The 21,222-nt window shown below is 42.4% G+C and overlaps 1 protein-coding gene across 3 annotated transcripts; it reads left to right on the top strand.

Moving 5' to 3' along the window:
• Nucleotides 1–259: 259 nt before the first annotated feature.
• Nucleotides 260–20,140, top strand: LOC306912412 (casein kinase I-like). 3 transcript variants are annotated; one of them, XM_079488605.1, is made up of 12 exons: nucleotides 260–748; nucleotides 6,727–8,100; nucleotides 9,132–9,201; nucleotides 9,704–9,852; nucleotides 10,155–10,389; nucleotides 10,735–10,820; nucleotides 13,209–13,293; nucleotides 14,506–14,654; nucleotides 15,039–15,122; nucleotides 16,151–16,252; nucleotides 17,894–18,000; nucleotides 18,273–20,140. In XM_079488605.1, exons 2-12 carry the CDS (start codon nucleotides 7,840–7,842, stop codon nucleotides 18,325–18,327), a joined length of 1,383 nt encoding a protein of 460 aa, XP_079344731.1. In that variant the 5' UTR covers nucleotides 260–748; nucleotides 6,727–7,839; the 3' UTR covers nucleotides 18,328–20,140. The 3 variants fall into 3 exon arrangements, with proteins under 3 accessions (XP_079344731.1, XP_079344732.1, XP_079344733.1); XM_079488606.1 differs by having other exon boundaries at nucleotides 14,509–14,654; XM_079488607.1 differs by lacking the exon at nucleotides 16,151–16,252.
• Nucleotides 20,141–21,222: the final 1,082 nt, after the last annotated feature.

Below are 21,222 nucleotides of genomic sequence, written 5' to 3' on the forward strand. Positions count from 1 at the left end.
GAGGATTAATCCACCGGTGTCGAAAAGTCCATTAGTCAAATGGTGTTATATGAGTTAATTGGAGCTGCCCTCCAAAAAACGACATAAGAATGAATGATTTGTATTTATTTTTATCCAAAGGGGTGGCCTGTGTAGCTGTGTGCGTGATACTTGACCAAAACCAATATGCAAGGAACACCACAGTAGATAGGCAATCTGAGAACCCATAGTTATAAAAATAATGGAAAAACAGCGCCCTCTTTTCCACAGTGTGTGTTGAGAGGAGGGGAGAGACTAGTAGATGGATAGGTAACCTCGCGTCACCAGACTTTCAGTAGATAGTTAGCTGTTGGACTTGTGGCATAGGCATAGCCAAACCAACCTTTAAGAAAAGTTACATTAGGATAATCTGTAAAAGAACACATGGACAGTCGCAGGGGGGGGGAACTACTTTAAAACCCCCTAAATCAAATTACTCCCTCCCCCTTCTGTGTCTTCAACAGTCGGGTACAATATTTTTCTCCCCCAAAACACGTTCATTTTCTGTTCCTATTCTTCAAAGAGATTTACGCTGACTCCGGGCGAGGAGACAGCCGTACTCCTCCACGCCAACGCAAACTGCGTGGCCGTCATTGGCGAGGTTCCTCAGCTGGTTTAGCTAAACATCCAGAGAGAGAAAACCGATGAACAAGAAAAAATGAGACGAAGAAGATCAGAATTGTAAAAGTCCGGACGGTTAAGTTGACGTCTTAAAGGGAAAAGCAGCTAGGTGAGTAAACGGGCTTTCGGGCTGTTGTCGTACATTTTGTTCAGCCTGATAATGTTTATGAATGGTTGGCAGTGTGTGGATAGAAATGTAACATTAGCTAGCTAGCAGCTAGCGCGTTAGCGTCTATTTAGTTTCATATGGAGATCGGCTAGCTAGCTAGCTAGCTCGCAGTTGGAAAATTAGCTCTGTAGCCATCCATTGATGTTGTCAACAAGGTACTAACGCTATCCCCTCTTATTTATGTTAGATTTGGTGTTGCATGATGCAAAACAACCGAATAGCTGGTATTTTCACTTGATCTCAGAGATCATGGAGAAGGATATTGAAGTTGTTTCCATAAGGCTAATTTATACTTCGTTGCGCGACACTTTCTATATGTGTTGCTCCAAGAAAATGGTAAATGTTCGATGAATGGCTTATTTTTAACTGAGAAAAATGTCGACGTCGCGCATGTCGACACTTTTTGGTTGAACATACGTAATTTGTTTCGAGCGAAAGCAGTCGTGCGACGACGGGTTATAAATGAACTGTTGGCTAAAACTAAGCTGAGGCCAAACATATTCCCACAAACTAATGTGGCCTACCCCCAACTTCCTGTCTTATTTTGCTCGATTGGTGGTTGAATGTGTTATTTTTGCATCAAGCAGCTTGGTTATCCAAACATCTTGATTGAACATTTGTTTGTTGGGTGCTAAATTGTGAAGTGATTCATTCAAGCTGACAGTATTTGTCTAAATACTAGATTGGCTGCGATAGTGTTAGCTAGGTGGCTACTGGCTAGTGTAGCATTCGAGCCATTCTGTTCTTCTGAACATAAAAAGCAGCAAACATTCGTAACTCTTCAAAAGCAGGAAACTTGCCATTTACATCATCAATGCAGCCCTAAGCTTAACTTCATTTTTAACGAGTTAAACACTGCTTGGTGTGTAACCCAATAGTACAATACACATTGTAGACAGATGGCATCACAGTGGGCTAGAAGTCTGGTGTTGTGAATGTGAAGTATTCACATTCACAACTATATGAAGGCGTAATGACAATAACATTACATGTATATTGATAGTTGATACATGAAAGGGATTTAAAAAAATGTAACAAGATAAGCTAAAACATCAACATCATCTTATTTTCCCCTAAGGTCCCACAAGCTACTGTTTACTTCAATGGGAGAGCATAGCACACAGCTAGTACTACTATCCATTCCTATCCTAAGCATAGTGAAAATGTATGCCCTTATTGTACTAAGTGATTGGAAAACAGGCTTCCACTATGTGTTACAGGAGATGCATTCAATAATTTCTGGAAGAATGGCCCCTTTCCATGAAATCACCCTCTGCAATATATCAGGCTTCTCTCCAAACATCTGAGAGCTGGCTTTGGCTGTAGTTTGTTTGGGTATTTGATACAGCAGTCTGAGCAGTGCTGGATATTGACAGGTTGAGTTTGGGTTACTTGATGTTATGATAAGTGATCTCATCTATTAGTCTTTGAGTACAGTCATAGGACATTTTTTGGTACTGGACATCCATTGTGACGAGCTATGTGTATGCAGGTGCATGCTGTCTTTGTCCTGGAGTTAGGGTTAAATCAAATTTGCATTAAACAATGATAAACTCACCAATATTGCACCTGTATGGTGTGGACAGCTTAGGTTATCCTATTTGTCTGTCAAGTCTTTGTTTAAAAAGAAAAGAAAAAAGTCCACCTTGTTTTGACCAACTTAAAATCCACCTTATTTTGACCAACTTTATGTCAAACACTGTGCAGTCCTTTTTCTATAAAGTGAAGTGTTCGTTTAGATTCACATTTGAGTAAGCATCGTGCAGCACTAATGCAGCGCGTTGAGTGATTTACAACGTACAATCCCGAAAAGCCAATGAACCCTTAACCGTTTGGCCGCCAGGATTAATTAAAGAATGATTACTATATGCCAGGATATCCCCTCGTTCAACCCTTATTTTGAAGATCCAAAACACTGCGACTGGAACCGGATGTTGACTGAATGGTCAATGTGTGTGTGTTGTCGGATTAGGTGTTGGTCTCTCAGTAGCTGATGAGAAGTACAGGCCGGCGCCATTACAGCAACCGCTATTCTCCGTGCAATAAGCGTTGTTTTGACCAGAAATGCCGCCTGGGACAGGGAATTGGAGATAAAAGCGGCTGAAAGTGTGTGTGCGTGCAAATCAAGATGGCGCAGTCTAGTGTTATGGCTAACAACAGATAGCCATCCGAAGCTAATGTGAGTAGCCTTTGGACTAGATCGGATCAAAACATTTATACAACTGAATAAACGTAACTTAGGTTTATTGGCGTTTACCGAGACTAATGATTAACGTAGGTTACTTTTTCGTAGTATTAAACAAGTATTAAACATCACGATCGCACTGAAATTATTGACAGAACGTTGCTCATCATAAGATGGCAACAGATTTTGTGCAATTTTGATGAGTTTATCGGTTAATACAATCAGACTTTTCTGTTTCATGAATGGGCTATCAATAGAGTGTTGCAACTTAGAGAAGTTGTGGCGAGCATCTAAGATCCTTGCAGCTACTGGTCAGCTAGTAATGTATATAGGGTTAAAAACACAGTGCTCTGCATACAGTTGATCCCTCTATATTGGAATCCTGTCTATTGTTTTTATTTGAACTTACAGGAAATGTACAGCGGAAGCTTTTATTAGGAAGCGTCTGGTCTTACTTTGTCCTTAGCCGGTTGATAGGGATGTTTTGCTATCTATGCTGGGCGTGTGTGCTGATGACAGACAGAACAAGACAACACAGCCATATACAGTATATATGTGTGAAGACTTATTTCATCTTTGTGTTGTCATAAACAAAAACAAATGGGGGCACGGTGGCACAGTTGGTAGTGTTGTCGCCTCACAGCTAGAAGGTCCTGGGTTCGATTCCTGCTCGGGACGCTGTGGTTGCTGGCGGCGTGTTTCCTCCTCCGCGTCATCAGTGCCCATACCCGAGGCGGGGTTGGCGAAAGGGCCTTTCTGTGTGGAGTTTGCATGTTCTCCCGGTGTCCCCCAGGGTAGTCTCTAAACTGCCTCCCCCTGACCAGCCGGGGCGCCTGATGGAGGGGAAAGGAACTGGTTGGAATAACACGTGTTCCTTCCACGCGCTACGTCCAACCAGGGAAACTCCCCCTGTCAGGTGTAAAGGAGCAACTTGGGCATGAAGGAAGCATGAGTTCAAGTCCGTTGCTCTCCCCATGTCCCATGGGGACAAGGTTGGCGGAGGGTGTGTAGAGCCCAGGATCACATTAGATAATTGACACGGGTGAAAAATGGGTTACAAAATCGTGGGATAAAAATTATAAACAAAAACAAATGAATTGTGTCTCTGTGCTATGGACAAAAGAATTTCAACTTAAAACATGTTGTCATCCACATCACTAAATTCATATATATATATAATCATTAACAGATACTGTATCGGTTACTTGGAATGATGCAAGTTGGAAATGAATGCCCCACCCAGTTATTATATCTGTGTCCCTTTTTATGCCCATATATGGAGTTCTTTATATGCCCAAATATGGAGTCTATGCAGATCTGGACAATGGTGTATCCAGCGGACTCGGCGCCGGGCACTGCACTCCCTGTGGTGGACCTGGTGGTGTGGAACGCGTGTGTCGAATTTGAAGTCGGTGGGGCGAATAGAGTTACGTGGATTACAGACGTGCGCACAGTGCACATGTATGTATGTGCGCACAGTGCACATGTATGTATGTGCGCATAGTGCGTATGTATGCATGTATGTATGTATGTATGTATGTATGTATGTATGTATGTACGTACGTACAGAGACGTTGTGCATTTATAGATGGACTAGACTGGTGCCCGGCTGTAGAGCACCGAGTCTGTAACGATGGAAGTTGGAGATCCATGCCCCACCCGGCTATGCAATACTGTACCTGTGTCAGAGTATCCATTCCACGCTGAGCCATAGAGTAAGAGTTACGACATCCGTATCACTTCATGGGGCCAGTCCAATGCCGGCTCTTCTACATAGACTTCTATTGGCGAATAGTGACAAAGGCCTGAACCGGAAGTTTATGGAATGCATTGGAGTCTATATTAGGCTACAGTGACAAACTAGTTACATGAACCACGTGACCGGGCTGTTTTCTGCCCCCTCAATGTCGTAACTCTGTCTTACTCTATGGCTCTGGTTCCACCCATCTGTCAGTGTCCCTTTTATGCTCATATATGGATATTTCTGTATCTGTCTCTCTGTCTCTTTATTCCTATATATGGAGTTCTGTGTCAGGCATGCCCAAATATGGAGTGTTGTGATGTCAGAACAGGCCAGCTACATATATGGAGCCTGGGCAGTGGCCCTGTCCAGAGCACGAGCAGAGGCCTTTTGTGGCGGTTCTGGACAACCATGGGTCCGACTCGACACTGTGCACTGAACTCCCTGCGGAGGTGTGGAACGCATGTGTCGAATTTGTAGTCGGTGGGGTGAACGGTTCTCGAGTTACGTGGATTACAGACACCTACATAAGGAGTTCTGTATCAGGCATGCCCAAATATGGAGTGTTGTGATGTCAGAACAGGCCAGCTCCATATATGGAGCCTGGGCAGGGGCCCTGTCCAGAGGCCGGGCAGAGGATTTTGTGCTGGTTCTGGACAACCGGTGATCCGACGGACTTGACACCAGTCACTGCACTCCCTGTGGTGGTGTGGAACCAACGTGTGTGTCGAATCTGAAGTCGGTGGGACAACGTACAGACATACACACACACACAGGCGTGGTGCATTTATAGATAGATTAGACTGTTTTTCTGAGTTACACATTTGATATAACATAACTACTGGCACAAGTGTGGAACATTTAGAATGATAGCATGCTTTTTTTAATAAAGTTTATTATCCCATTTTGACCTGAGATCAGATTCTAAAAATGTCTTCTACATCCTGACAGTTTTCTGAAAAAGCTATGGTTCTATGTCAGTCGTTCTTCGACTTTTCAAAAATAGCAGACCTACAAGCTCGTAGCGTGCCACTCGGTGGCAGATTGAGTTAGAGATTTAATTTGTGGCGTTTCATGGTATCGAGTCATTGAGGATGGAGTGACTGATGCACACACGCGCACATGCACAATGAGCGCAATATCAGCTACCTGCAGACAATGACCTATTCTCTGTTGTTTGAAGCAGAAGCCACTGCGAGAAAGGGAGAGAAAGAACGGAAAGGGGTGGATGAGTGCAGTAGAAAAGTTAAAAGGGCAGAGGTGTAGAAATAAGTTGATGAAGATGTGGTGCTGAGTAGATAGGAACTGAGAGGAGAGAAAGATCTAAGGAGATGAGTTAGGAAATGGAATAAGGAGATATATCATGCATAACATTAATATGTGGAACTACTGTCGGAAACAAATAACTTGTTACTCCACGACACGTTTATATAAGGTTTATGAATTCCATAATTTCTGTCTAAATATATTCTGTCTGTCTTTATCTTATCTGGTCCACATATTGATACTGTGATAACATTGTCTTTGGATGATTGTAAAATTAAATCAAGCCAACCTTTGCTTGTTTTTTATTTATTCAGATAGAATGCATTGCTTAGCTATAAGCAATGCATAAGTTTGGTCTATTATTGAAGATTATTTTTTGTGTTGTGTAGTAAGTAGTAGGCTAGTTAATAGTACATTCACATCAAGAAAACAATAAGAAAACAAAACTTATAAAGGATCAGGACATATTTCTCCATGTTTTGCTTCTTTAAATCAAATGTTGGAATTCTATAGAGCATCACAGTCCCGCCCCCTTTCATGACGACGACAGGCCCAGGAAATAATTCCCCATGCACCTTTCCCATCGACATTTCAAAAAGTATTTATTTAATATAAAGAGCAGACATTGCATGTATATTACGCTAAGGCAGTCAATACTCTAGAAATTACTGTATTAAATCTTTGACTCTCTCTTCCTTCCTCCCTCCCACCACTCCCCTTTTCTAGGTGGTGAATTCACTGAAACCTTAATTCACAACACTCCTTGAACCAAGGACCAAAACTACTTCTGGTATTTCATACGACAAAGCCAGGTTGCTGATCTCCAGTAATTGTGGATGTAGGATTTACATACCAGTAGTGACTGCAACCAGTAAGTGGAGGACCACCCACTGTGAAAACAAGCTGTCTAGACCAGGACAGATGCAGAAGACAGAAGACAATCTAGGCTAGAATAGAAAATGAAAGTATTCAGATGTGTTTGGAGAACAGTCCTATGAAAAAGGGAGACATCTGAAGTCCTTCAACTTTGGTGTATTCAAATTGAGGCTTTTTTCCTAAACTTCGGATTAACGCTGGGTTAATGCTGCTAGTCTGAGGTCTTTCAAGACTTTACCATTTTAACATAAGTCTTGCTAAAATTGCCTGTATGTTGTGCTAACTGCAGGTTTGTTATGGTTGACTGGTAAGGCTGAGCACAAAGCTAGCGTAGCAGTGCTAGCTGCATGTAGCATGTTAGCATGTGGCTAGCTAGCTACAAATGGTGACAGATCATTATCCACCTCCTTTCCATCTTCACCCTTGGCCCCGATAAGGGGGGAAGTGTCCTCATTAAGGTCGTAGTGGTGCCCCTCCCTGGTCATCCATTCATCCATCCATTGGTCCATCTACTCAAACAGCTACTTTGTGGTTGTTGCTTTTCCAACTCACTCTCAGCCCAATGAATAGCTGTTAGGAAGTGCCCAGACACTGCTTCTCTTTCTTCCCTTAAGTCTTTTAATTTATAGACATACATTATTTAGTTACAGCTCCACTCTCGTTCCCTTCATTTTTCTGTCAGCCTGAGCGTAATCTGGATCTAATCTCAGGCCTGATTTCTCTTCAGTTTTTTCAAAAACCTAATTATCCCCAACCCCTTCCTCAAATTTGAGTTCACGTGTGACCCCCATCGAAGCTAATTCAACTCAGTGCAGCCTGTGGCCTCTCCCCGAACCCCCCACTCTCGAATCCAGCCTTGTAGCCTAACGTTTTGTAGTCAGGCCGGCAGGCAAGCTATTTTGGTGGTCACGTGGGTTGCATGGACTCAGCTTAATCGTGGAGAGGCCAGGCTACCACAAACTGATGGACTTTGACAAGCGGGGAGCAGGAGGAGGCGGTGGTGGAGGGGGAGGTGGTGGCAAGGGGGAGCCCGAGGAGGGGAAGAGGATGTCGGGGAAGACTGGGAGTCGATCAGGGCATGGCAGCCGGAGCGCCGGTTCCAACTCCGGAGTTCTGATGGTTGGTCCGAACTTCCGGGTGGGAAAGAAGATCGGCTGTGGGAACTTTGGTGAGCTGAGACTCGGCAAGAACCTCTACACCAACGAATATGTGGCCATCAAGCTGGTAAAACACCCGACTTTCTTTTGTTGATTCTTCTTACTGGCCAATGTAATATTTGTTTTTAGTCTAGGACGTGGCTAAGATATGTATGCACTCCATTTAGCAGAGAATATCTCAACTGTTTTTGACTAATATGACCCCCTTGAACAACTTCGTGAGAAATTCTCTATCTGGGACGAAATACCCGATAATGACCACAGCCTTTTAAAAATAACTGCTATTTAAAAATAAATAACTGCTCTATATTCTAAACCTTTGGAGCTACAGATATTCTGAGATACTCAAAATGTTAAGAAAACTCCCCCCTGTCGGGTGAAAAGAAACGGCTTGGACTCCTCATGCATAAAGGGAAGCATGAGGTCAGTCCGCTGCCCCCCCCAGGTTGGCAGAGGAAGTGGAGCGCCCAGGATTACATTAGATAATTGACACTGGGTGAAAAAAATGGGTTTCAAAATCGTGGGATAAAAATGATATTGGACTCAGTTTCCCAGAAGCCCTTGCAAGCCGGTTACGTCATCATAACGCGTCCGCCTCGTCACCAGGTCCGTGACAAATCTGCTATTTCTTTTAAATTATTACAAAATGGCGAATTAAACACATAAAACAAATAGCGGGTTTAGCGTATTACGCAGGGGCAGAACATGGATTAAATAGTGTGGAAAACGGGTTGTGCAGCTAAACTGTTAACACTTTGACTCCCATTCACAGTTAATTTATAAAGACCTTGTTCCCTCCCAAACACGAGTTATGTTTTCATTGTTTAATTTGCTGTTTTTGACCATTTAACGAAAAAACCTTAAAATAGTGCGATGGTTTGTCATAGTGTCCAAAAATATTCCACGGTCCCGATCAACATCAACAGGGAACAGAGCGACATGGATGCCGCCATTACGCTCCGTAGACTTTGCATTGCGCCTCAATTACCCAGAAGCCCTGAGAAGCCAGGCTCAGTGATCCAAACGTGAGACGTATCCTAGACTGTCCGAGGAAAAAAGTGATCAAAAAAGGCAAATTAAACGATGCTTCCTTTTCAGGAACCAATCAAGTCCAGAGCACCGCAGCTCCACCTGGAGTATCGATTCTACAAACAGCTGGGGAGTTCAGGTGAGAAGCACCACGTAAAAGAATTACAGTAGAGTAAATAAGTGTGGGGGAAACAATACTTAGTAACAGTTACAAACACATTGGGAACAAATGTGCACAAGATTGTCAAACTATATTTGATTTGTAGGCATGGCTACCACATCGTGTAAATTCAACCAAGTGGTGAGCTTAGACTGTCTTTGAGCAGCCTACTTTGAGTATGAAACACTTAAGAATTAAACAGTAGTGGGATTCATGTAGGGTTCTGATGGCTACATGTCGGTGGCAAGCATCCTCTTGTGGAGTGCTTGATTTTGTTATGCAAAATATTATAATGGTAATAATAGTAATGTTGATAATAATAATTTAATATAAAATAGAAAGTCTGCCCATTTCTAATACTGAAATTCAATGCATGCAATAAAAACGTAACAAAGTGAATGCGCCTATGTGTCTGTTCTGCCCCTGTCTATACCTCCCGCCGTAATTCTCTCTCTCTCTCTCTCTCTCTCTCTCTCTGTAGAGGGTGTACCGCAGGTCTTTTACTTCGGACCATGTGGTAAATACAACGCTATGGTTCTGGAGCTGCTTGGACCTAGTTTAGAAGACCTGTTTGACCTCTGTGACAGAACCTTCTCTCTGAAGACCGTACTCATGATAGCCATACAACTGGTAAGACTAACACTTTAAAAACTGCACACATGATAGACTATGATTTGTTTAAAACATCTGCAGTCAAATTTAACTTGCAGATAAGTGATATATTATTCACTAACGCCTACACGTTGTAGTTAGTTACCAGTATTTCAATTGATTCCTCGCCAATCAAAACTGAGTTTTCCATACATGTATGTTTGTATAATGTATTTTATTTTTAAATGAATTCAGAGTTCCCTGGTGGAGATTTCAACCCCCCATACAACGCAGAGAGAGCTATTGACATAGTTGTTAATTTGCTCATTAACTTCCCATAGATAACCCGTATGGAGTTTGTCCACACCAGAAGTTTGATCTACCGAGATGTGAAACCAGAGAATTTCCTGGTGGGCCGACCTGGTTCTAAACGCCAACACACCATCCACATCATCGACTTTGGCCTGGCTAAGGAATACATAGACCCTGAGACCAAGAAACACATCCCTTACAGAGAACACAAGAGTCTGACAGGAACTGCCAGATACATGAGCATCAATACACACCTGGGAAAAGGTGAAAATCTAGTTTAATTAATATCATTAATTTATATAAATATAATGCTTTATTTCACTCACACATATTGGACTGACGTTGTTGTTTATTCAACTGTTTTTAAGTTGTATATAACGAATGAAGTATGTTGTTCTATGTACTCAGTATATTTCATTAGACCATGTGTCTTTTCTGTCTGTTGGAATGAGTGTGTTGTTTCAACAGTGCTAGAAAGCTACACACAAATGTACCACATGCCTCCGCCCACTCCTGGAAGAGTCAAAGTCAAAGATAAGAGAAAACTGTGTAGCTTGGAGTTGGCTGTGATTTAAATCTCTGTTGGTTCCTTTCCTTTCATCTCCTCAGAACAAAGCAGGCGGGATGACCTGGAAGCTTTAGGTCACATGTTTATGTACTTCCTGCGAGGCAGCCTGCCATGGCAGGGGCTCAAGGTGAGTGGGCGTCACACATTCATACACCAATCTGTCCATTCATCTATCCATCCATCCATCGATCTGTACTTCTTTACTTCCTCTCACATGGTTGAAGACCTAATGAAATGAAAAATGTGTTTTTCAGACCTTTAGAGCTTATCAGTGGCCATAATGAGGATTTTTTTCTTGCAAAAATCCATGTTTGTGTATTGTATGTCAAAAGTCCCTTAAAGACACATTTTAATCACTTCCTGTAAAACGCGAATGTACTGCGTGATTATGTCATCAGCAAGCCCTTATGAATAAATATAAATCATGTTTTCGTTCACCTGTGTGATTCCCATAGCTCATGTTTTATACTCTACTCAGCCAACTACATGGCAGAAATGCAGTGCATTAGGCATACACACATCACATGGGCGTGACAATATGCTTCAGTAAAACCGAGCATCCGAAAGGTGTATAAAGGTGCTTTAAGTGACTTTGATCCTGGCATGCTTGCCAAATGGGCTGGCATTTCAGAAATTGCTGATCTACTGGGAATTTCATGCACCATCTATAGTAGGTTTACAGAGAATGGTGTGAAAAAGAAAAGACTGGTTCAAGCTGATGGAAGGGCAACAGTAACTCAAATAACTACTCGCTACATCTGAGGTAGAAGAGCATCTCTGAAAGCCCACTTCAGGTGTCACTTCTGTCAGCTAAGAACAGGAAACTGAGGCTACAGTTTGCACAGGCTCGCCAATCGAAGATTAGAAAATGCTGAGACATCTGGATGGTAGGGTGAGCATTTGGCGCCTACAACATGAAAAGAATGGCTCTGTCCTGCCTTGTATCAAAGTTTCAGGCCACCTTCAAAGTCACTTACAGTAAATCATCTGATGCTCCGAACATGTGTGTAATTGTATGCGTAAATGCATTGAGTTGCTGCCATGTAATTGGCTTATTAGAAATTGCAATAATGTGCACTTGAACAGATGTTACACAGTGTGTACACACACACACAGACACACACACACATATGTACGATCTCTCAACCTATAGGTTGAGGGTATAGGGGGAGAGCATAGTGACACGTTCGGTAGGATTTTGGCTTATTTGGGCGCCATCTTCCTGCCTACATGTAGGCTAGTAGGATGCTAGGCTACTTGGCTGCCAGTCTGTAGTTCGTAAGTTTGCTTGTCAGTGACGCTGGTGTGTATACTGTCACTGCAGCACACCATCTTCCATCTCTCCTAGCTTTGACTTGGATCGACGGTGGTATTATTATTATTTGCCGTTAGAAAATGTTCGGGTGTTCTGATAGCCGCCTCCCCTCCCCTCACGTGAAAACAGTTCTCAATGTTTACATCTTACTTAACGAGAAGACATGTGGACATATCTTTATGGAACCAGGGAGACAGGGGAAAACACCACGAGAGTGACTATCGAGTGATCAGTCAAACAGTTCTCTTCGCAGTAAATAAATAATCTGTCTGAATGCGATCTGACCATTATTATTTTGATTACACTGCTTGTTTGAGGACAGGTAGAGAGCAGAGCATACATGTGTTTGGGAATGTTGCTGAAGGTTATGTTATTTTGTCAGCTGACACCCAAACCATACAGTGTTTATTTAATTATTTTATATCTACAATGGTATATGTATCCACAGTGAGGCTGGAAAATGTAGCCTACTAGCCTACTGGTAGGCAGGAAAATGGCAACCAGAATAACCCGTTTTGAGTGAAACTACTCCCTACGCTCTGGCCCTATAGAGCGCCGAAGTCCTGACGTCACTCGCTCATCCCCTCGATTCCCCTGGTTCACGGAAGTAATTTCTCTATGGAGAATAACATGGGGTGATCTTAATATCGTCTACTATAAGCATTGTGGTCCAAAAATAAACAAGCTGTCTCGGCGTTATTGTCAGTGAGGTGTCCCTGTATCGTTTAAGACAGTCAGTCACTCGTATATGATAGTCTGTTTCTAGTGAAAATGTAACTATTTCAGCAGCAGTAACATTAGCGTTTTCTCTCAGTCAGTTGATTCTTCATATCCATATGAGTGAAGCGGCCTGGATGATTTTTGTTTATTTTTCAAACACAGTTCTTATATGAGGCCATCTAAAATCCCCCTATGGGGATTACAATGCAAATAAATAGTACATGAACCTGTGGATTTGCGCCCTCTACCGATATTGACGTCAGACTTCGGTGCTCTGTAGGACAAACGCACTCAGCAGTTATCCTTAACTGTCAACGTTCTGCAATGTACATCCTAGTAGTGCAATTGTGCCAGAGTCCATGCAGGAGTCAGTAGTCAATGTCAAGTGGATGTGGAAGCTGGTAGAGGACAAATGTCCATTGTGAATAAACGAATGAGTTATTTTGTCCCTCCATACTCTTCTCTCTTTCTGTTTCTCAGGCTGACACACTGAAAGAGCGTTATCAGAAGATAGGAGACACAAAGAGGGACACGCCCATAGAGGTCCTCTGTGAGAGCTTTCCAGGTCTGTGTACGCTCGCGCACACACACGCGTGCACACACACACTGTACATATTTTTACATCCCAGGTTATAGGCATTTTAGCTCCCGGCAGCCATCACGTAAAGAAAACCATCGCAAACTAATTTGGCTCACCCCCTAGTGGTCGGTTTGCAATGAAACCATACAAAATGTGTATATTATTCAGCACACCCAATACTAACCGAATACATTGAATCTCTTTTATCAATTATTTTGGATTTCAACCATACCTATATGTATCTAATATTTGAGTCTGTGCAAACATACCACTAGGGGGCATGCCCAACTTGTTTGCACTGCTTTTTGAAATCTTTATACCCAACACCATGCCAAAATTCAAAAACTTGTCACAAAAAGCCAAATCTTTATAAGTCCGCCCTCAGCTAAGAGAGAGAGAGAGAGAGAGAGAGAGGAACCCACTCCTATGCCACATTTCCAGGGTGGCTCTCCCAGGCTTTTTTTCTTCTTTTGAAAATAAAAACATTAAAGTAATGTGTGACCCATCAATTAATTACAGAATTGAAATGTCGTACCTTGGCCCCTAACTTGATCTAAACAGTGTCTAGTGCTCAACCTGTTTCCTGGGTTGCTTTGCTTTGCTTCTGCCACATCCAATTCAACAACTGCAAGAATTTACTTTTTATTTCAGAACTATATCGCAAGTTTTAATTTTAATCGTTAAAATTGATTTAAGCTATTGACCAATTTACCATAACAGAATTTGCAATTTTCCACATGCATATCCATAAATTAGCAACAAAACAAGTTTTCTTCTTCTCCAGTGCTTTTGGCCCTGCACCAACTCTGTGAACCATTAATCATTGATTGTCTCCGTCTAAAAAACAGGATCTAATTTCCTTCTACTTAGATTTTTCCACCCTTAATTCTACAAGGCAAGTTGACCTTGAATACATTCTCTTATATTCTAGATCAGGTACAATAGAGGAGCAATTGCAGAGAAGGGATTTTATTGTTTACACACATTGATGTACACACGCCTGGGATCTGCAGACATGCATGCCATTTTTTGTGTGTGAACCTTTTGGCTGCTCCCACAGAAATCACCCCCACTTGTCCATTTTGTGTTGTTGGGTGATTTCTCATAACCATGTAAATCTTTGTCCTGTCATTTGTATCTGTGTGTGTATTAATGTACATGTACCTTTATCACTTTGTGTGTCTGTGTGTGCAACAGAAGAGATGGCCACCTACCTACGGTATGTGCGTCGGCTAGACTTCTTTGAGAAGCCAGACTATGACTATCTTAGGAAGCTCTTCACGGACCTCTTTGACAGGAATGGATATGTCTTTGACTACCAGTATGACTGGACTGGAAAGCCACTGGTGAGTGCGTGTGTGTGTGTGTGTGTGTGTGCGCGTGTGTGAGCGCGTGCGTGTGCACGTGTGTGAGAGTTGGCTACATCTTTGACCAGCAGTATTACTGAGTGAAGTGCTTTATATTAATTGCTGAACTGAGCTTTGTCCCAGTAAAATGCGACTTGATGATATTATTGGCCAGCAGGTAAAAAAAACAACGTATTAGTATATTCCTTATCTGGGGCCACTTAAAAACTAGCTGCATTTTTGCATCTTGCATCAGTAGATTTCTGCACAGTGGGTATATAACTCGTAAATCCCATCCAGCTAATCAAATGTCCACATGCCACGTTTTAATTACTCATCGACCATTGCAGTAGCCAACTCTGACCTCATTTCCTGTGTGTCTAGCCCACTCCTATTGGTCCAGTGGCCAGCGAGACTCCACTTCAGACCGCTAGCCGAGAGAAAGCACCACAGCAGACCAAAAACCAGGTATGCGCACGAACGCGCACATGCACACACGCACATACACACACACACACACACAAACACACGCACACACACACACACACACACACACACACACACACACACACACACACACACACACTACACAACACAAGCAGAGATAGAAATCACACACACTGCATACATACTCACAACAAACTAATATTAATTTTATAATACGCTCATACACATACATACGGCACATGTATATTAACATACCGGTACACACCGAACCCAGTCACACAAGTGCAGGACACCACCCTCCAGGATAAATTGCTTATCCGGGACTTGGGCTCATTAAAATGTGGCTGTACTTTTTCTTAAAGATTTTTCAGAGATGGTCGTTTTTTCTTGCTTAATTTAGATTGGAGAGAGTAGTGAGACAAGAAGCTGAGTGTAGAGAGGGGGGGCGGGGTGAATTGAACTCTGTCTGGAATTGAACAGGAGATGTTGTGATTATGTGGACAGCACACTATCCGTTTAGATACTCAGCCCGAATATGTGGCTGTACTTTGGCACAAGCAAAAACCACAATTCACCAATAACAATCCAGGTCCATTGACGGTTGAGGGAAAGTAGTACATAGAATGAACAGGTCCACCTGTTCGCTCTCTTCTCTTTACTCTTTGACTTTGCATGGGGCTCTCTCACATGCACACCCTCCCATGCACTCTTGATTGATTGCGCACACTTTCAACGTGCACACCCTCCTGTAGCATCTACACCAGATATCTTCTCTAAACCCGTTCTTCCTCTTCTGTTTCCTCATACACTGTCTACCACCATTTCTTGACTATTGTTCTCATGCTTCGCTCTCCCATTTACTACCTTGCTTTTTTTCTACTTCTCCGTCCCCTCTGTATACTTCCTTTCCTCACGTTTACTTCCAACATCTACTACTACACATTTCTTCCCTTCCATCACCTCTTCACCTTCTCTCCTCCTCGCCCCACCCCCTCCATTCCAACCTTTCTCCCACATTCGTCCTCCTAATGACATCCTGTCACCTCTAGTCTCCAGAGGCGAAAGGCAGTGAGTCCCAGCCCACTCCAGTGACCAATCGAGAGTTGCTGGGCTCCCATCTCACTGCTGATAGGCTGGGAGGCTCTGTCCAGGTACTGGGAGGGTCTGTCTCTGTCTACCTTTTCCGTCTTGTCTGTCTGCATGCCCCTCTTTGTCTCTGCAGCGGGACTGACTTCAGTTAAGTCAAGCTGTTCGGGACATTTAGGAGTGTGTATGTGTGAGATTGTGTAGGTGTTAACTACCAACCCAAAGGCCTCAGATATGTGTTTTATTCATATCTGGTAAGACCAGTGTTGACTACTGAGTATGCCTTGCTCAACAATAGATGCTGAAGTTGGCGAGATTATCTCTGACAGACTGAGGATGCCAACCAAACTTCATTTTTTAAGAGAGTAATGTTTGTACAATTTGTACATTTTTGGCAAATTGAGAAATCAATTGACATGTAAAAAAAATAAAATTTTAAGTTAGCATGTGAACCCAGACCGGCTGCAGTGCGTATATTGTCTTCCTCTGCTTGCCTGAAAATCTCTTTGCCATTTAACACAAGTTCATTCAAATTGTTTCTGCGTTACCCTCCTAGATACCCATACACACTCCTACACACACATGCATCTGAGAGCAGCATCTGAGAAATTAGAGCGCAGGGTCAGCCGCAGTGTAGATTTGGAGGTTCAGTGTCTTGCTCAAGAGCACTTGGGCGGATTAGGTTGCCACACTGTAGATGTAGTACCAGCCACCATTCAGTCATCAGTTTACGGTTGGAATAAACCCTCCTGTCTGTGTCAGGGCTGAACCAGCAACCTATCACAAAGACAAGGGTGAACTATGGAGATGATGGGATGTTGAACAGACAACACTGTGTTGTTGGATTAAGTGTGAGATACTATCTGTTAGTCTTAATCTTTATGGTTGATCTAATGGAAGTGGCAGGTAGAAGTAATGAGTACACTCGGTACTGTAGCCACAGCGAGATTGTCCGAGCTTGTTTTTGTTGCCAAAGGCTGTCCAACTAAGAGACGTCGCCAATAAAATGACCCTGATCACCAGTAGTTGTCAATGCTTCCTCATTGATGCTCCTTTGAAATCAGTCCTATGTTGCTGAAAATTATTATTACCTTTCTAACCTTGTCAATTATTTTTTTGTACTACAGTTACAAACTGCCACAAAATCATTATTGCGTAAATTCAACCCCAAAGTATAAAATGAGTTATTCACCGTACATACAGAGCAGCTCACTGTTCACAGAGAGAATCACCTTCTCTATTTCCTCCCCAGTGAAATCTTTTGATTGCAACAAGCTTTAGTCCAGAAGTCTATCTGACATGTCCCATTGTAAACGAGGAAAGAGTGAAAGCAAACACCCATAAGCATGTGTGTAAGTGTTGACAATCAACAACACTCACACTCAAGATAAGATGGCGCATCTTATCTTTTTACTTCATTACCATGTCTGAATTGCACAGTATTTACAAATCATGAAGACTATAATAAAGGCTAATGAAGATTTTGTGACATAAAATCAAAATATTTTGCCAAAAGTACCCAATTCACACCCAACTGAATGCAGATCACAGCTCCAGAAATTAAAAACGAAATCATTGGAGAGTTGAATATTGTATTCACCACCAGACCACTCAGTGTCCTCATGTCACACGTTTTGTGCAACGTTCGTACACCTCACTTCCTGACTCAACATCAGTCCTCTCGCCCCTCTCCTGTCCAAATGCAGGTTATGAGTTCCACCAATGGGGAGCTAAACACAGATGACCCTACTGCGGGACACTCCAACGCACCAATCACAGCCAACGCTGAGGTAGAAGTGGCTGATGAGACCAAGTAAGGACAAACACACACACAGAGGCACAATTATTAAAGCAATAAACCCCAAGATGCTGTGCTTTTCAGTAATTTTAGAAGAGCAAGGGACACTATTAAGAGTAATAATGTCAAATGCAGTCACATATGTTTATAGAACATTTTATAATAGATTTGAATGGCTCAACCAATCACAATAAAGGACCAATTTGGGCACAAGAAGAATGTGCCCAAAATTGCTAAATGAAAGTGGTTAAGTGTTTCTTATAAGTTAGACTTTGTGTGTTTTTCAGGTGCTGCTGTTTTTTCAAGAGGAGGAAGAGGAAAGCTCTCCAGAGACACAAGTGAAAATGAGGGAGATGATAGATGAGACAACTCTGCTCTCTTTGTCTCCTCTTGGCTTTCTTGCTCTCACTCAACCACAACACTTCACACCCTCCCCTCCTCTCTATCACCTTACCACCCTCTCCTCCGCTGTTGGAGTGTCTTGTAGTCTAAGCAGCGGTTGGCTGGTGTGTTCTGGACCAGAGGTCAGCAGCACAGCCAGACAGAAGGATGCGCTTACTAGTTTAGTCTGGTTCAATCTATTCTGGTCTGCTGTGTGCTTCCCCAAACAGGGTCGGACCATAATAGAACCCTTCAGAAGCAGGACAGGTCTGCTCGTCTGATGTGCCTCTGGACTCCAGTGGACCTTAAATGTTTGCTAGCTATACTAGCAGTGAGCACAGCATGTCTTAGACAGGAACTCTTATGTATTTATGGCTCCGACATGGTTGAATATAGATAATGAACTGGATCAATGCAAATGCCGTAGTGGAACTTATGATTGGGACCACATGGAATTGGTGACTTGCAAACTGTTTAGCTGGCAAACTTGCCGCTAGCCTGTTTGTTGACTGGCCTTTTTAGCTGGCATGTTCTTAACTAGCCTGTTGGCTACCAGATCGGATCAACAACTAACGCGTTCATTAGACAAACAGATGGGAGAAGAGTGGGACAGGTGTGTTTCTATTCTAATGGATGGACAGAACAACGGGAGAAGAGGAATTTTGAGACTGGATGACGCAGATGCATACACAGATGAATATGCATACAGACAAACATTCTCTGGAGCTTGTCATTACAAAGAGACATTTCTTTGGACGGAAAGATGCAGCTCTAGCACACAGTCTGATGTTTTTATTTGGGGAGTGGCTTGGTCTGTTTGCTGCGACGCAACGGGCTAAGTATATTTCCTGAAGTTACATTCACCCTGAGATGGAAAATCTCATGTCTACCAATTCAGATGTTTAAAAAAAAATATGTAAAAGGTTCTATTCCCCCATTTACTTTTGTAATTTAAAAACAAACGGACTACACTTTGGAACCCTTATGCCTAGTTCAGACCTTCACTGGAATTCCACTTTCTGAGAAAGTGGTGTGGTTCCATTCCATGCATTGTCTATGGTGAGGAGCAAGTTTTCTGTGACAGGAGGTGTAGACAAAAAAATGTGGTGCAGAAACGTAGCCTCGCGTAGCGATACTTTATCACTGCGTGGATATTAGTCTCGTCCCTCTCAGTATTTTTTTTTCCTGCAATGTCCCGCCCCATATTTGCTTACTGGGCCCTGGTTGGTTATAGCCTGGTTCCAGACAAATCTGGTTGGGTCGTCACCACTTCAGCCGTGAAGTCCTCCCACAATTGAGAGGGGCCAGACTTAATCTGCCTGGGGCGATATGTATTGCAAAGGCAGATGAAGGCTGGCTACGCAAGGCTAGCAGAAAAGTAGAATCAAGCTTAACTTTTTTGCGGAGGTTTGTGGCAAGACAAAGCAGCAACCAATCAGAAACAGATGCTTTCTGTATGTTTCTAGGAACTCCTTCCTTATTGAGGCACACAGAGGTGACCGGGATGTTTGGAGTACTTGGGACACACGCATTTAGTGGAAAACCACTATCGTTTGATGGTCTGAACTAGGCGTTGCTTCCTTCCTCTGTTTTGAGTTGTTGAAAAACCATTTTGTTTTTAGTAGCTTCTAGTGTGCTCCTCGAAATTTTATTTTTTTTAAATAACTTGTCTTTTTAATTTTCTGTTTTTGTTTTTGTTTGTCCTCTGTCTCTCTGGCTTGGAGGATTTAATGTCTGCCAGATAACTCCATTAAAACAACTGAATGAAAGAAAATGTGTTTTTATTTGAGGGAATCAAGCTCAACTCAGTTTATTGTTCTGCTGACTATACTAAACGTTATTAAGATGCCTTGAACAGATTTCATAAAGGACTCCACTGAGGTGATATTTGCTCTTCACCGATAAGAGCGAGAGGTCAGCCTGAGTTTAGAGAAGACTAACCATGATTCATTCATTGATTGATTTGAAAACTGTATTAACAGTTTGTAGAGTAAGCACAGGAAAGCACAGTTCAATACAAGGTCTGCTGAGAGGATAAAAAAATCCAAGAAAGAACCATTGTGTTTCCATTGGGGTCCTCCATTTTCAATTCATCAGAACATTTAATGACATACAGATATACATTACTAATTTACTATGAGAAAAAAAATCATAAATGGTTGGAAATCAAAAGAGAAAATATGTACAGTAAAGGTGGGGGTGTGGGGGGATACAAATGGATGAATGTTATTATCACTAGCCTAGGGACCTTTATATGCGCCCGTCTGCACTCTGCACGAACTGCATTCAAACCAATACTGACAAGTATTTGAAACGGCATTAAAAATGGAAAGATATGACTTAACTACATTAAATCCCATTATATATCAGATAATTGAGTTGGATCTTTTTAAACATTTGGCAAAGGTCAATAGACCTTATGCAGACCGTGACCATCAACTAGCCATTACCAGCCCATACATCCAAACTACGTCCTATCTCATTGCAACGTCAAACTCGCCAACATTACAGATGTACGAAAAGCTTGAATTATCCTATATCTGCAAAGTGTTTGTTTTCATGAAAATCCACTGTAGACATGCAGGGGCAGCCTTAGAAATTCTGTTGATACAGGCGTATTGACACATAGTTTTGACTGTTCAATATCGCTCACAGCCATTACTCTCGACAATTACGCAGCAACAACACCTCATCCTGTCGTCCCGTCACAATAAATTGTCTCCCATTTACCTCCCAATGCTGCACATTTTACCCAGGTTATTAGCAGGAAATAGGTGTAACTTAAACATCGTGGGAGAGAGCAAGGCATTGAGTGAGAGAGAGAGGGCCATGGGTGGTGGGGGGTTGAATGACATC

The sequence above is a fragment of the Electrona antarctica genome (genome assembly GCF_951216825.1).
Source record: "Electrona antarctica genome assembly, chromosome: 19".
In the NCBI taxonomy this organism is placed as follows: Eukaryota; Metazoa; Chordata; class Actinopteri; order Myctophiformes; family Myctophidae; genus Electrona; species Electrona antarctica.